The sequence below is a fragment of the Macrobrachium rosenbergii genome, chromosome 10, assembly GCF_040412425.1.
Source record: "Macrobrachium rosenbergii isolate ZJJX-2024 chromosome 10, ASM4041242v1, whole genome shotgun sequence".
Taxonomy (NCBI): domain Eukaryota; kingdom Metazoa; phylum Arthropoda; class Malacostraca; order Decapoda; family Palaemonidae; genus Macrobrachium; species Macrobrachium rosenbergii.
The window spans coordinates 8,901,021-8,916,936 of NC_089750.1; the positions used below are offsets into that span (position 1 = coordinate 8,901,021).

The 15,916-nt window shown below is 35.0% G+C and overlaps 1 protein-coding gene across 1 annotated transcript in view; it reads left to right on the forward strand.

Annotated features, from left to right (window-relative positions):
• The first annotated feature begins 244 nt into the window (after positions 1 to 244).
• LOC136842996 (probable G-protein coupled receptor CG31760) overlaps positions 245 to 15,916 on the forward strand; it is a 157,984-nt gene continuing 142,312 nt past the window's right edge. The window contains exons 1-2 of the mRNA XM_067110990.1: positions 245 to 483; positions 3,914 to 4,037. Of these exons, the coding sequence (XP_066967091.1) occupies positions 245 to 483; positions 3,914 to 4,037 (363 nt within the window). The remainder of the gene's footprint in view (positions 484 to 3,913; positions 4,038 to 15,916) is intronic.

Genomic DNA, 15,916 nt, shown 5'->3' on the forward strand with positions numbered 1-15,916 from the left:
TTCGACCAAAATCCTTATTTGATTGCTTCGGATATTTTCCCCGTTGCTTTTCCTCTGCTAAAGCAATATCGAATATCTCTTGCTTACCTCGAACAAGAAATCGACAAGAAATCGTCATGAAAGATCAGAAGAAGAGCGCTATTGATGGCGTCGTCCTTGGGAGGCCCGTCCTCCCGGCAATCAAGGCTAAACAGGTAATTACACGAGGAACAAAACGTTGCCAAAAGTTGTTTAATTTCCGCCAATGGGAAATCCAAGAACAAGTATTGGGGTCCTGCCAGTCACCCGCCAGCAACCCCTTCCCCTCTTCCCCCCCCACCCCTGCTTTATCCTTCGGCACTTAAGAAGGTTCTCTCTTCCTCCTCCTCCTCCACCTCCTCCTCTTCCACGTCTCCTTCCTCCTCCGCCTCCTCCACGTCTCCTTCCTCCTCCTCCTCCTCCTCCTCCTCCTCCTCCTCCTCCTCCTCCTCCTCCTCCACTTAGGTTGGCCACTCGAAGGAAGCCCAACTTTCTCCTCTGTGTTGCCTAACTCTCCTTCAGGGAAACTCCATGTCGATGGTGTTGTTTCTTCGCCGTGGCAACAATAAAGCAGATGTCCTCCTCGCGGGGTTAAAAGCCTTTTCCAACTTCAGACTTACATCCTTCACATCCAAATACAACATCTCTCCCCGTCCAGCTTGCCATAACATTCATAAACATAATCCTTCGCACATTATCGATGAGTAAACACAAGTCATTTCACGTCACCCATAAGGAAAACAAGAGTCATTCAACATCCAACATCGGAAACATCAACGGTAAAGCGATTCAACATCCAACATTCCCCTGCAGTCAAAGTAAAAAGACATTCGACCGCCAACATTCCGTAGCGTTCGAAGGTAAAACCACTGCGTCTCCAACATTCCACAATATCAAAGATATGGAGATGGCATTTTATTCCATGTGACTGACCTCGTCCGTTTAACATTTTTAGGGTTTTATCATTTTCGGTGATTTTTCCTTTTTTAAACTAATTGTGTAACAAGCTTGTTTGTGGTTTGGATAATTTTTTGCTGTTCTAAAGTCAAAACATCAATTTTTTAACTAATTCCCTTTTTTTCCTTTTTCTCTGTTTATCTGTTTATAGATATTTTCCGGCATATGCATATATTATCGAATTTGTGTGCGTCCTTTGCGTTCGCTCAAATATTTTGGTATCAAAGTAAATTTCCTATCATTTTTGCGATTACTGTATCATATATAAACGGCTGTTTTTATTATTCTGATTATATGATACCATACATATTCTCAATAATCCATTATTATTTCAAAATTATTTTACATAATGTTTAGACGCAGGACTTATTCTTAGCTTCTTCAGTTTTATAAAGGGATGTTTCGACCCTACGTGTAATAAACCTTTCATTATATAATTGGCGCAGGGGGAGAGTCAAGTGTTTTAAAGTCATTGTCATAAGCACTAGTCTGATGTCACATTCATCCACACTTTTCGAAAAATCTCTCTCTCTCTCTCTCTCTCTCTCTCTCTCTCTCTCTCTCTCTCTCTCTCTCTCTCTCATTTTCATATTTAGCTTGACTTTAGTTTTAATGATATTCAAACTTCGTTGCAAGCAGAAAAAATATTTGAATACATATTGCCTTTGATTGTACTGATACGGATGTGATTATGCGTTCATACTGACTCTACTTTTCTTTTCGAAATTCTCTCTCTCTCTCTCTCTCTCTCTCTCTCTCTCTCTCTCTCTCTCTCTCTCTCTCTCTCTCTCTCATTATCATATTGAGTCTTACTTTATTTTTAATGATATACAGACAATCATTTCTACATGCATCATTACAAGCAGAAACAAATATGTGGATAAATACTGCCTTTGATTGCATAGATACGGATGTGATTATGCGCGCGTGCGCGCACATGAATTGAAATAGATTTTAATGGCGCATCGCCACTGACCCGTAAGTAGATGGAAGATTAGCCCGTGACCTAATTAATATTCATATTGGGTTTTTGCGACGCCGCATCTGAACTTTGTGATGATGCTGCCTGTGCAAATAGGGAATTTTTCAGTGAAAAGCGCGAATTTTCAATGAAAATCGCGAATATTTCGTGAAACGCTTCACTTCATTGGATTATGAGCATTCATTTCAATGGTGGTTTTCATTAAGCTTGACAATGGAACTACGAAATGGACCTTTTTAATGAATACACTTTGACCGATAAAACTAATGGGCAAAGTATTGGCGTCGTGGTTTTTGGGGTGTTCTCTCTCTCTCTCTCTCTCTCTCTCTCTCTCTCTCTCTCTCTCTCTCTCTCTCTCTCTCTCTCATCTGTTCATAGTCATGATTATATATATATATATATATATATATATATATATATATATATATATATATATATATATATATATATATATATATATATATATATATATATATATATAATTGTGAGTGTATACTCGTATATGAGTATGCATGAATAATAATTGCGTACACGAGCATACATAAACCGCATCTACATAACAAAAAAGTTTCAGATAAAAGCTTCAGTTAAATCGTCAAGCAAGTCAGCTCTCTTTTTCTGTCACTAAAAATAATATACCTGCATCTATTTTCACAGCTTGATAGATTTGCAAATATTTGCATGCCAAGCGATGAATTATGGCGAAACTCTCTGGTGTTTGTAAAAAGAATATATATTAAATAGGTAACGTATATAACATATATAAGTATAAATATGTTTGTATATGTATGTACGTATATATATATATATATATATATATATATATATATATATAGAGAGAGAGAGAGAGAGAGAGAGAGAGAGAGAGAGAGAGAGAGAGAGAGAGAGAGAGAGGCTTTACTTTTGTTACATGTGAATGTTTTCCTCTGGGTCAGATATAGTGAAGATATAATCTTACACACAGAATGAATGATTTTTAAGAAATTTACTTCACAGTTTTAAGCAAGTACATATTATATTTTCATTTATTTGTTTTGCCTTTCAGTTCTAAGGCCATCAGCAAATTAGCAAAGTGCCTTGTCCATCACTCGCCTCTCTAATACAATTGGTTTTAACTTCCTCACTCCCATATTATTAATTTTCTCAATTACGTCTCTCCGCACAGTTTGTTTTTAGGGGCCAGGTTTTTAGGTAATCTTTAGTTTAGACTATTTTTTCGCCTCCTGTCTTTTATTTTCACGTTTTACTTTCTCGTCTTCCCTTGTAATCCTGTTTGCTTCCTGGTGACTTACAGGATTAAGAGAACGTATTTGCTTGTTTTACTCTGTTCATTCTTTTCTATTATTATTTACTTGTTGTTTTCCTCTCCGCCCTATCTTTTCTGTAATTTCTTTGGGAGTTGCCTCAGAGTTTTGGTTCCGGAAAATATATAATATATATGTCATATGTATTACACATAATATATCATAATATTTTTCTTATTTCAGGCTTTACTTTCTTATTTGTTCCTTTGGTCTTCAATTAGAGTTACTCATTTTTATAGCTGTCAGTTAACTTGTATAGTTTGTGTATTTAAGTAGATAGTTGGAAATGTGGGTGGATGTAATAAAATTCATGTCTTTATGTGAGTGCAAATTGCACAAACCATATTTCAAAGTCTTGTTCCATATTTGCTCATTCTCATATTAAGATGTATTTTAATAATTTCAGTTGTCACACTTGCAGGCCACACACACACACACACACACACACACACACACACACACACACACACACACACACACACACACACACACATATATATATATATATATATATGTGTGTGTGTATATATATATATATATATATATATATATATATGTGTGTGTGTGTGTGTGTGTGTATACTTGTATTTGCTTGGCGTCTTACAGAGGAAAAATCTTCCTTTCATGATATCTGTCCTTGTTTTTCCTGCAGAGGCACGAGTGGCATTGACATAGACCTCCGGAGGGTTGATATTGACCAGTGTCCCTCGCCGGACGGGTCCACGACGCGGAACATTTTCGCCGACTCCGACAAATGCAAAAACAGAACGACCAGGGTATGTGTCTTCAAAAACTTTATTTTGGGGGGGGGCTATTTTTTTTTTAAATTATGTATTTGAAGATGTTTGTTTTCCCGTCGTTGGGTATAATAAAAATTATGATTTATTTTACTGGAATATTTAGTATTTTTGTCGTAAGCCTTCGTTCATATTTTTCTTTTTTTTTAGCATTACATCTTTACAGACGTTTGTTTTCCCGCCACCGAATAAAAAAAATAATATTTATTTCATTGCTGTATTTGGTTTTTGTTCCGTAAGCCTTCGTTGATATTTTTGTTTCCCTTTTTTCCATCTCTCTTTTGTCACAGAGAAAACGACAGAATTTCTTTTGTTTGTTCCTTTTTTTTATTATTTTTTATTTAACTTCTACCTGTTATTCCTTACTTCAACTCGAATTTCGTTTTTCTTCCCCTGATAAGACAACAGAATTTCTATGATTTATTTCCCAGAATTTTCATAGTTTTTATATTTTTGTTGTTTTTATTTTTTTTCTGTCTCTTGTGATGAGGGACATTTTTTTTATGTGCCGCTGGATCTCATATTTTCGTCCTCGTAATTTTATTGTTTCCTAACTTTTGTCTCTCCTTTCGAAGTTTTAGGATAGAGAGTTTATACGTGCATATTCCTTTTATTTTTATGAGAACGTAGATTTACGTTTGCAGTGTCTAAAACTTTCATTCTAGCTTACTGTAACTCTACTATGATTTAAAGGATGTGCAGTTAACTTATTCTTTAATTTTCGTAAAAAAAAAATAGAAGATAAAATTATCCCTTTCCTAAAAGAAAACAAAAACATTTTCAGTCAGTCATTGCCAAATGAAATAATAAAAACAAAACACCTGAGATCGTCCAGTTCCTGTGCATTATACGTTTAATGAAGCTATGCACGAACAAGCACGATCGAAGGCTCCCATGAAACGCCCGCACGCGCGCACATGCAAACGAGCGGACAGTGAAAAAAAAATCTCCGGTCTAATTATGAATTTATATGAAATTCATTCATTTATTACATGACGGGACTGATAATTATTCACGTGTTTTTGCGCCATCAACTTCATTATGCCCCGTCAGGAGTGGCAGTCAGCGAGGAAACACGTTAATGAGAAAAATGGTATCTTTTTGTCCCGTATAATTAGAAATGAGTCATTAATTTCATCGTTACCGGTATTTTGTTGTGGGGAGTAGACTTTGGGGAACGGCTAGTAAATAACATGAATTGAACAAAGTTTGTGTGTGTGTGTGTGTGTTTATATGCAAATATACTTATAATGTAATGGATCTCTTTGTTTATGTGTGTATATATATACATACATACGTGAACGAAAAGATCCATTACCTCATAACTATATTTGCATATACACACGTCCAAACTTTGTTCACTACTTAACATTCAATTTCCGTTTCTAAAAGTCTACCCCCCACAACAAAGTACCGGTAACGGTATTGTGTGTGTGTGTGTGTGTATATATATATATATATATATATATATATATATATATATATAGTATGTGTGTGTATGTAGTTTATGTATACAACAGATTGATCCAAATATGAAAGGACTGGGGCCATTTTAGGTCTTATTAGTTTAGTTAATTTTGCTAACTTTCAGTTATTGCTGTTCTTATTTTTTATATCTAAAGATTTGTGGTTTCAAGAAATTATTATAACTCAGACATTACATTAGGCTGCAATAAGGTCTGTAAGTGTTGAATATTATTGCATTTACGGAAGTAAAAGTGTCTCTAAGCATTTTAACGTGGTTATGAGAAAATTCTGAATCATTTCTCTTTCTTAATTTAATGTAATCTAAATTCAATCTCTTTACGTGTCTTCTGCCATAAAGATCAATATTTTCGTACCGATTAGCGGTACATAACCTTAAAAGAAAATTGTATTCCAACTACATGCTATGAAAATAAGTTTGTAAGAAACATAAAGAATACTACACAAATTAAATGCCGTAGTAACAGCTATTATAGTAATATTTATTAATAATAATAACGATAAAGTACGTTGCAGTTAAATTTTGGTTACTGTCTCTAAAGTGTATAAATTATATAACAATAATAATCATGATAATAATAGTAATAATTACTATTAAATTTTGGTTACTGTCTCTATAGTATAGTGTATAAATTAAATAACAATAATAATAATGATAATAATAGTAAAATACAGTAATTACTATTTTTATCAAGTAAGTTAAATATTATGTATAATAACCGTAGAGTGTTTAATGTTAAATGTCATTTGTAATATCCTTGGAGTTTATAATAAAAAAATGGGCTTTAATTACTGGGTAATAATCTCCATAGATTTTTCATCTCGAAACATATTTCATAATAAAATTGGCAAAAAAAAATTATTTAATTTCGTGTTTCAAGTCTGTAGAGATTTCATTCTTCGACCAGCCGCTATATTTCTATCGTCAATAATCCTCCTTTTGATTCAAGTTATAATTTCCATAATATGACTTATCAAATCTTTATTAGTATTCAGACTTTTTTGCGTGAAATTAATTTTCAGTTTTTGCCGTCTGCAAAATATGTCTTCATTTAATTCCAGTTCGTCCTTTCCAGATATCTTGTAACCAAAGAAAGCTAGTATTTTTTTTTTCATTAACCAGCCGGCATTGTTTATACATTTTGTCTGTAACTATCGCGTACTCCTGTCATATTTCTCTCAGACTAATTATGTGTATTATTCTTTAATCTTATAGAAGTGAAACATAGGGTAACCTTAATCGTATCTGCTTAATATGTTCCTGTACTGTCATTAGCTTTCACCATTATCGTTAGTCTGTTATTCTTCATTTTGTGCCTAGCCGTCATTGTACTGTTTATTATCAATGTTTCTAGATTTTATTTATCAATAATCAAAGCAGTTGCGAAAAGCATTGTTTTTTTTTTTTTGTTTCATAATTGTTTCAGTGTGAGTTTTTCTCAGTCATTAGTGTGTCGTTCTCTTTTATCGAAATAGAAGTACCAGTGAAGATGAAAAGGCAGTTGCTATGCAACATCTACAACTATTTTTCCATCTCCTCCTCCTCCTCCTCCTCCTCCTCCTCCTTTTTTTCCTCCCCCTCTTCTTCTTCTTCTTCTTCTTCTTCTTCTTCTTCTTCTTCTTCTTCTTCTTCTTCTTCTTCTTCTTCACAATAACTGCATTTCTAGACATTCATTTTAATAGGAAACCCAAGAATTCCTGGTTTTCCATGGCCTGAATAAATTTCTTGAAATGTCCTTGGTGATAATTGCTATTGGTGCTAATGCTACTACCAATCCTGCATTCATTAGCATTATTACCATTCTCATTGTCATTATCAATAAAAGTTAAGGAAATTTTACGGGTAATGACTGTGTCGTCATCACAGTGTTCTCATTCATTTTCATTTGCGGAAGTTTTCTTACCCAGTATGTTTGAGCTCATTTGGTCCACGTGTTTGTCTTTTCCTTCTTTCTTTCTTCATTCCTTTCCTTCTTACTTTCTTTTAGTTTTCTGTTAAAGAAAACCATTGTGCCGGCTTTGTTTGTCCGTCCGCACTTTTTTCTCTCCGCACTTTTTCCTGTCCGCCCTCAGATCTTAAAACCTACTGTGGCTAGAGGGCTGCAAATTGGTATGTTGATCATCCACCCTCCAATCATCAAACATACCTCTAGCCTCAGTATTTTTTTTTTTATTTTACTTAAGATTAAAGTTAGCCGTAATCGTGCTTTTGGCAACGATATAGGATAGGTCACCACCTGCAGGTGGTTAAAGTTTCATGGGCCGCGGCTCATACAGCATTATACCGAGACCACCGAAAGACAGATCTATTTTCGGTGGCCTTTATTATATGATGTAGTGGCTGTACAGAAAACTCTATTGCGCCGAAGTTTCTTAGGCGCAATTTTCACTTGTTTTTGAAGTTCTCGCTAGGGTCAGGAAGCTTTCGTATGGAACTGGGCTTATCATACAATTATACAGTCTTTGTTCTTTATTAGTTTAATAGGATGTCTATACAGGATTTTTTTCTTTTGAATTCATCTAAAGTTCACCTTGCAATATCAAGTAAAAATGTAAAACGTAGCTAGATGGAATTTTCCATTACAAAAATGGCTCTAGATAATTACTGTCTTATTCAGTGAAAACTAATCTGGTGTTTTTGTGATAATATACTGAACATTATATAGAGATCCCATAAAGTATAGCCCATATTGAAACCTATTGTTACATATGGTTCTCATTATTGGAAGTGTGTTTCTTTATATTTATTCTTTTAATGTTTTTTTTAGCTTCCCCTTTCATCCTTATTAATTTAGTTATGAATGTTGGTATTGAAAATAATGTTTTTAAAGATATATTTATCATTGTTACTATTAAGCATAACATTTTTCATTCTGTGGTATATCCTACTTTCCCTGATAGTGCGTAAAAAGAATGAGTCTCATAATCTTGCGATTAAGCTTTTCGTAACCTGTACAGTAGGTGTAGTAAGATTCGATTTTCAGTCTATTATGGGAATTTATTCATTCATCTACAGATAATTTCATTGACGGTTTCCTAACCTCAGTATTAAAAAGCTACCGATGTGTTTTAACTCAAGAGCACAAGTTATTTCCTCTTGACGCAACCGGCAATAATTCTGAATTCTCTCCGACGATTCTGGTATTAAGCTTCGCTCGGTAACTACAGTCGACATTGACTCCTATCTTCAATAAAGGAAGGAAGGACGGGAATTCGCCTCATTTCCCGCTGGGAGAGACGGTAATAGCCTGGGGGAAACTCTCATCTACCTGTCCTAATGGGGGTACTTCATTACCCATCATCGTTACCAGTTTTCCTCCCATTAATTTGGAAGCCCGCGCTATCACGGTGCCTCTACATCATCTTGACTTTCTTTTGCCTATGGACTTGATAGTTACTGATTTTGTATATATATTGATGATTCGCTTATCATTCTTCGTATTACCTTGAGTTGGTCTTTAAGATATAAGGACATAAGGCAGCTTTCTTTTCTTCAAGCTGTATGTTACCAAAGTCAGAATACTGCCATTTCGTCTTATATTTTCTCTCCTTCTTGCCTTTCCATTTTACTCTCTTCCTACGACTCATTCGATGTAACTCGAGCCTAATGGCTGCTGTTTTTATATCCAGTAAAACCTGGGAAATCTTTCCCTCAGAAGCTTGGAGATGTTTTAGTAACACGCTTATTTCAGAATGATGATGATGATGTTGAGTTTTACTACTACTACTACTACTACTACTACTACTACTACTACTACTACTACTACTACTACTACTAATATAATAATAATAATAATAATAATAATAATAATAATAATAATAATAATAATAATAATAATAATAATAATGGAGAAACAAATCCACAGTTATGTATAATGTACATGTATTTAAAGATAAAACTGTAGTTTTATCTTTAAATATATGTACTTATACATAACAGTGGATTTGTTTCTCCATTCTAAGACTCGTGCTACTATGAGTATTTTTTAATAATAATAATATAATAATAACCACCTATTTTTATCACATTTGTTGATGCTCAAGGCTGGGAACTGTTCCAGCTTATAGCTGTTTAATATTTTGTAAGTCAAATCTTTCAGATCCTTTGCAATCATCTCATCCTTAACAATCGACCCAAAATTCTTCCAAGCTCATGTTTCAGCTATGAAACTCTAATTGGCGACATTTTCTTCCCGACAGTTGTAGGGTCATTTATTTCAGAACAAGTGAGCAAAGCCCACAAGATCAGTTTCCCCGTAGGGGGGTAGCGCACAGTGTAGGCAACCCCTCCCGTTTCTTTTACTGTACCTCCTTTCATGTTCTCTTTCTTCCACCTTACTCTCAACCCTCTCCTAACAATAGATCCATAGTGCAACTGCGAGGTTTTCCTCCAGTTACACATTTCAAACCTTTTACTGTCAATTCCATTTCAGCGCTGAGTGACCTTATAGGTCGCAGTGCTTGGCCTATGGCCTAAATTCTATGTTCAGTTCAGACAATCAGTTCATGTATAAAGTTGAAAGTTTGTAAGGCTTTTTGTAACTCACTCTTTTGTATAGAGGAAACTCTTACGTATGCTGTTTCCTGCAACACAAAAAGATTGAAGATTAACTTTACCAATGGTGTCCTTAAAGTTCATTCATTTTTTAAAACATTTTGAAGTTAGGGCTCAGTTCATCATTTAAGATATTATATTTTTTTACTTTCCTATTGTAATATTCATTTCTCACTTATCCTTCCTCTCATTATTATAATTAACCTCGGTGTCATTGTTCCTACTCAGACTGAATCGTTTTCCTGAAGTTTTCCTGAAGCTGAAAACAAAAGCTAAACTAATATTTTTCGTAACTGAGTTTAAAACCTTTTCTTCTGTGATATTTCCTCTCCACACCATTATCCTGAAACGGAGTTGTTCTTCATTTACTCAGAAGTGATTGTACCATGATTATAAACAGTTTCACGCTCGTGCTCGTTAAGCTTTAAAAACGTTAGAATAACGTAAAATTCAATTTCATATATTTTCTTCAACTGCGCATTTCTGTTAGCATTGTCTTAGCCTCTGTATCGGAACCTCCACATTTTAATGCCGTAATAACCTCCACAGATACCTTATAATGCCGTAATAGCAATGTTTTACACGTTAAAGAAATATCGAGGATTATGGGTTTTGTCTTTGGATGAACGATCTGAATCAAATCAAGCAAAAAGTCAGTATGTAAATTTCTCTTCTGCTCGACAAAAGCTGAAACCACTTGACTTTCTCTCACCGAGGGAGTTCGACCTACCCTTCTAAGATATGGGAACCGCCATTATTCTACTCGATCACCAGTTCTTAGTCTCCTTAGGTTTTATGCCGTGGCATCATTGCGGCCATTTATTGTTCCCAACATACTGGGGAAAGGTTTTGTGAGATTTTTCTCTTGATTTTTGATGAGGGGGAGAATTATAGTCTCGTAGGAAGTTCATTAGTCATGGTAGACTACGCTGGTGTTAAATGATTTTGAATAACAGAATAATTTCTTGAATATAGGTTTTAAAAGGTGCACAAACATTTCAATTCTCGTACGGATGATAAATTATACTGGTCATATTAATATCTCATAAGTATTCTTGCTATTTTCTTCACAGTCTTAAAGACAGCAGTTTAATCTCTCCTCAGAACGCGCCTGAGATTTGAAAAACCAACACGCCTTTATAGATTCGTTCTTTCTTCATCCACAAAGAAAACATTTTTGGCATTTGAACAGTATAATGGAAAATAATCGATTTGGTCCAGGAGCCGTTCGGAAACGCCTAAGAATAGCGAGAGGCGACCGGGATTGGAATGGAGCCGCCTAGGAAGTTTGCAGGGATGTCAGGACATTCGAACTTGATGCATGATAAAGAATTGCTTCCGGACGCTGTCGGCCGGGAATCCTCCGGTGAAAGGTTCTCGAGATGGGCTTCGGTTTCACCTGTCTTTCTCTCTCTCTCTCTCTCTCTCTCTCTCTCTCTCTCTCTCTCTCTCTCTCTCTCTGTAAATACCTAATTGTAATCTGTATTACATTCGATAGGCTGTAAATTATATATATATGTGTGTGTGTGTGTGTGTATGTGTGTGTATACATAGAGAGAGAGAGAGAGAGAGAGAGAGAGAGAGAGAGAGAGAGAGAAGCTAGAGAGACCGCAGCAAGCAACGCGCCCGAGACAGAAACAAAGAAACATCTATTAATCACAAGCCTAATGAGAAATGTAATTATTGATGAAATTTGACCTAAAATTTTATACAGTACTATCTATAGCTATCTATATACAGTACTATCTATAGCTATCTATGTACACTACTATCTGTAGCTATGTATATACCTGGTAGAGGTCAAAAAGTCCTCGGCTGTAAACTCGACTCACTCCAGTAAAGTTCATACTAAAATGGAGAGATATTTCCATGGATATTTCAACAAAGACGTAAATAACAATATACAAATTATACATTAAATTCAAATATATATCGGGCTTTCAATTTCTGTTTAAAACTGCTTCTGAAATCTAAGATTTTTTACTGGGACATATAGCATCTGTGTTATCAGGAGAATTATTTACACTTATTTATATTACAGAACAAAAGATTGGATTGTAATGAAAGAGTTCTTTGGAAGTATAACTACTCTGAGTCACCGTAGGAAATTTTCTCGGTAAAACTTATGCTTTGTTGGAGTGGGGATGACTGAGAGTCCAAGAATGAATTAATCTATCCATTTTAAGGAATTTAAATAACCAGATTTTTATCAGACGCTCTCATGAAATGTTGAGAGTCAAGGCCGAAAGTCCGAAACTTTTCATTCATGAGAATAAGAGTATGAAATTTCTCACTACAATAAAAAACATTACTGAGGATACGATGCCACTCGGAATGCATCGCTTGGATACCCTAAGAAATTCTCCTGAGTTATATTTTAACAGATGTTTTTCACACTCACAATTGATCCCTGATCTTCCTTTCCTGCCGAGAGCAACCAGATTTGCTGAAGAGCAGCGCCAGCGTTCAGTAAATGTGCCTCGCTGACGAACGTCTCGGTTCCAGAAGTCCATTATTCGTGTTTCTCACGCCGCTGGGCTGTGGAACAGTCTCCCTGAGGATGTTGTACAGTTAGAACCTCGAAAGTTCAAGCGAAGCTTCAACATATTATTGCCCTAAAAAATTATCTTTGTATTTTTATACTTTACTTACATTTTTATCTGTTTATTTGTTAATTTCAGATGAATACCATATTCTTTGGAAGCTTGAATTTCGAGTCAGTGGCCCCTGAGGGCTTGTTCCATATGAATAGGGTTCATCTTCTGAATAATAATAATAATAATAATAATAATAATAATAATAATAATAATAATAATAATAATAATATTTAGTCGTTGTCAAAACAATAAAACGGAACAATGGCAATAAAGGAAAGAGAAATATAACCTCCTTTGAAGAATCAAATAGAATCCTCCAGTTGGAAGGGAAGAAAGATATAAGAATCAGGGAAAAAAGCAAAAACTGAATAGGATTCCCCCAACTTACAGAATTCACTGAATCGACCAACATTGGGATCGCTGATTTCGTCACTAAATCCCTGAGGTGGATTCTAGCCGGTCTTAGCTTGCAGACTTATAAAAGAAGCGAGTCTGGGGGAGTCAGATAAAAAAAGAACTTTGGAAAGAAGACGAAATATTTAGAGAATGCGTGGTCTTAGAAAACTAAGGTAAATATAAGTTGCTATTTTCGTGTTTCATAGATTTTATTTCGGAATGTATTTGTAGACAGTTTTTGTCAATCAGATTTTAAGGTGTTGAAGTTATGTTAGTTAAGACCCGTTTTTTCTTGAATTAGAACTTCGGTCAGTGAAAACCATTCATTTTTTTCATTTAGGAATGTGCTTTCAACTGAAATGAACTAGTTTAAATATTTAGGCAATTCCGACTTTGTATATGATCAACCACATGTATAGGTATATATATATATATATATATATATATATATATATATATATATATATATATATATATATATATACAGGTGTGCCTGCTTGTGTACGCTTAAAAATGTATTCATAAATCATCAGTCTTTCTCTTTATATACGAAAGTGTGTAAGCACGTCAACATGATGCACGTGTGTATTTGTGTGTGTGAGTTAATGCCTGCTCTCCAGCGTGAAGCCAAGTGCATAAATTATGCTTCTAAATAAAATGCAATTGCGTCTCCTTCCCCGTGCATTATCGTCTGTTGTGAGCGCGTGCTGTTCGGGAAACATGCAGTTCATTTTCGGTCGTGTTTTTTTAAGCCGTCAAACGTGTTTGCACTCGGATTTAACTGCTCATTTTTTTTACTCCGCGTAAAAGCATAAGTGTTATTCAGACTTAGATCGTGTTACGGAAGTAACGCGATCATACAGTTCAGAAATTCCACTTTCTGTTTATTTTTCTGATGAAAGAAGCTTATAAAAAAAATATTAAGTGTGGTGGTCACTAAATAAATAGATAAAAATAAATAAATGAATAATATAAGTAGATGTATAAAAAAATAACTAACTTGTTTAAATGGCTTGATACAAAAAAGTTAAAATTAATAATTAAGTCGTTATGCGTAGATGTATATTCAATAGTTGTGAGAAAGAATTAGACATGGAACTACTGCATCAGAGAGAGAGAGAGCACGCGCACTCAAGGGAGAGAGAGAGAGAGAGAGAGAGAGAGAGAGAGAGAGAGAGAGAGAGAGAGAGAGATATGGCACTGACTGAGATACGAGAATGCGAAAGAGGTAAAGAAAGCTGAAACATTATTTCTAACGATGGACCTCCGAGAGAGAGAGAGAGAGAGAGAGAGAGAGAGAGAGAGAGAGAGAGAGGATGGCACCGATTGAGAAACAAGGATACGAAAAAGAAAAAATTAAGCTGTAACATTGTTTCTAACGATGGACCTCAAGAGAGAGAGAGAGAGAGAGAGAGAGAGAGAGAGAGAGAGAGAGAGAGAGAGAGAGAGATGCAAGGAAGAGAAATAAGCGTCCAATGAGCTTCAGGCTTTTCAGCTCATCCTCGAAAATTACCCGGGAATTTGTCGAGAATTTACTCGGGATTTTGTCTTTGTCCCTAATTTTGAAGAAACAAAAATGCACCGTTTTCTGGCGTAGCCCCAACAACCTCCCCACCCTTGCCGCACACACACCCACCCGCCCCCGCCCTCCCACAGCCCCTCAGTCCTTTTTACTGGCGTTTTCTCTCCCGAAAACCAAAAACAAGATACAGAGGAGGTAATTAGAATGCAAATGATGGCCCTCTCCTCCTGGAGAGAAAGAAAGACAACAGAGAGAAAAAGCGAGGAAAAAGAGGGAAGATCTGGGAAACATTGTATGGTCTGTGCCTCGGCCTCGTTTAAGAATTCCTGTCGCAGGTTTTTTCCGCCTTTCCCCAGTTAGGAAACCAACGAACGTTTTATTATTTCTCTCGGTTTATCGTGTCCTTTCTTTTCTGCTGGGGCGTTAATGCTTTCATTCGTTTCGATGTCTTCCATTTCTTTTTTCCTTTTTTTTTGTCGTTTATTTTAATTACCTTCCTTCGTTGGCTAATTACGTAGAGTATCATGTTTTTTAGTTGCTTTAGTGGAGATAAGAACAGAACAGACCTTTTTAGAGTTTATTTACAACGACTTTTGTCATGAATTTTCGTACGTTTACGTTTTTTTTATTCGTTCAGTGTTTTCATATACGTCTTTCATAATTTGAGCTGCTACCTGTGGTTGGTGAAATAATAAATTTTTATTTTTATTAAGCCGCAATTAATATTTATTAAGTTCAAGAATTAATGCAGATTTATGGTATAGTATTAATTAATATCGATTATATTCCAATAAACAGTATAAGTAGTATTTATATATATATATATATATATATATATATATATATATATATATATATATATGTGTGTGTGTGTGTGTGTGTGTGTATGTATGTATGTATAGATATTACTAAAAGGACCTCATTCAAACTGGATGGTATCAAATGGAGTATTTATTCAGAAAAAGTTACAAGCTTTCTTGGACAAACAGTCCACATTATCAAGTATCCGTTTGAATGAGGTCCTTTTAGTAATTCTACTAATGCACAGAACAATTGTGTATGTGATAAAGTTAATATATATATATATATATATATATATATATATATATATATATATATATATATATATATATATATATATATGTGTGTGTGTGTGTGTGTGTTTGTATGTGTGTGTCTGTGTAAGCATGTATGTATGAGATGCAATCACCTATTAAAGCCACACCCCTACGAAGTTCAGTTGGCCAATGTAGGCGTTCATATGCATGTATGTATAGAGAGAGAGAGAGAGCGGGGGAGAGAG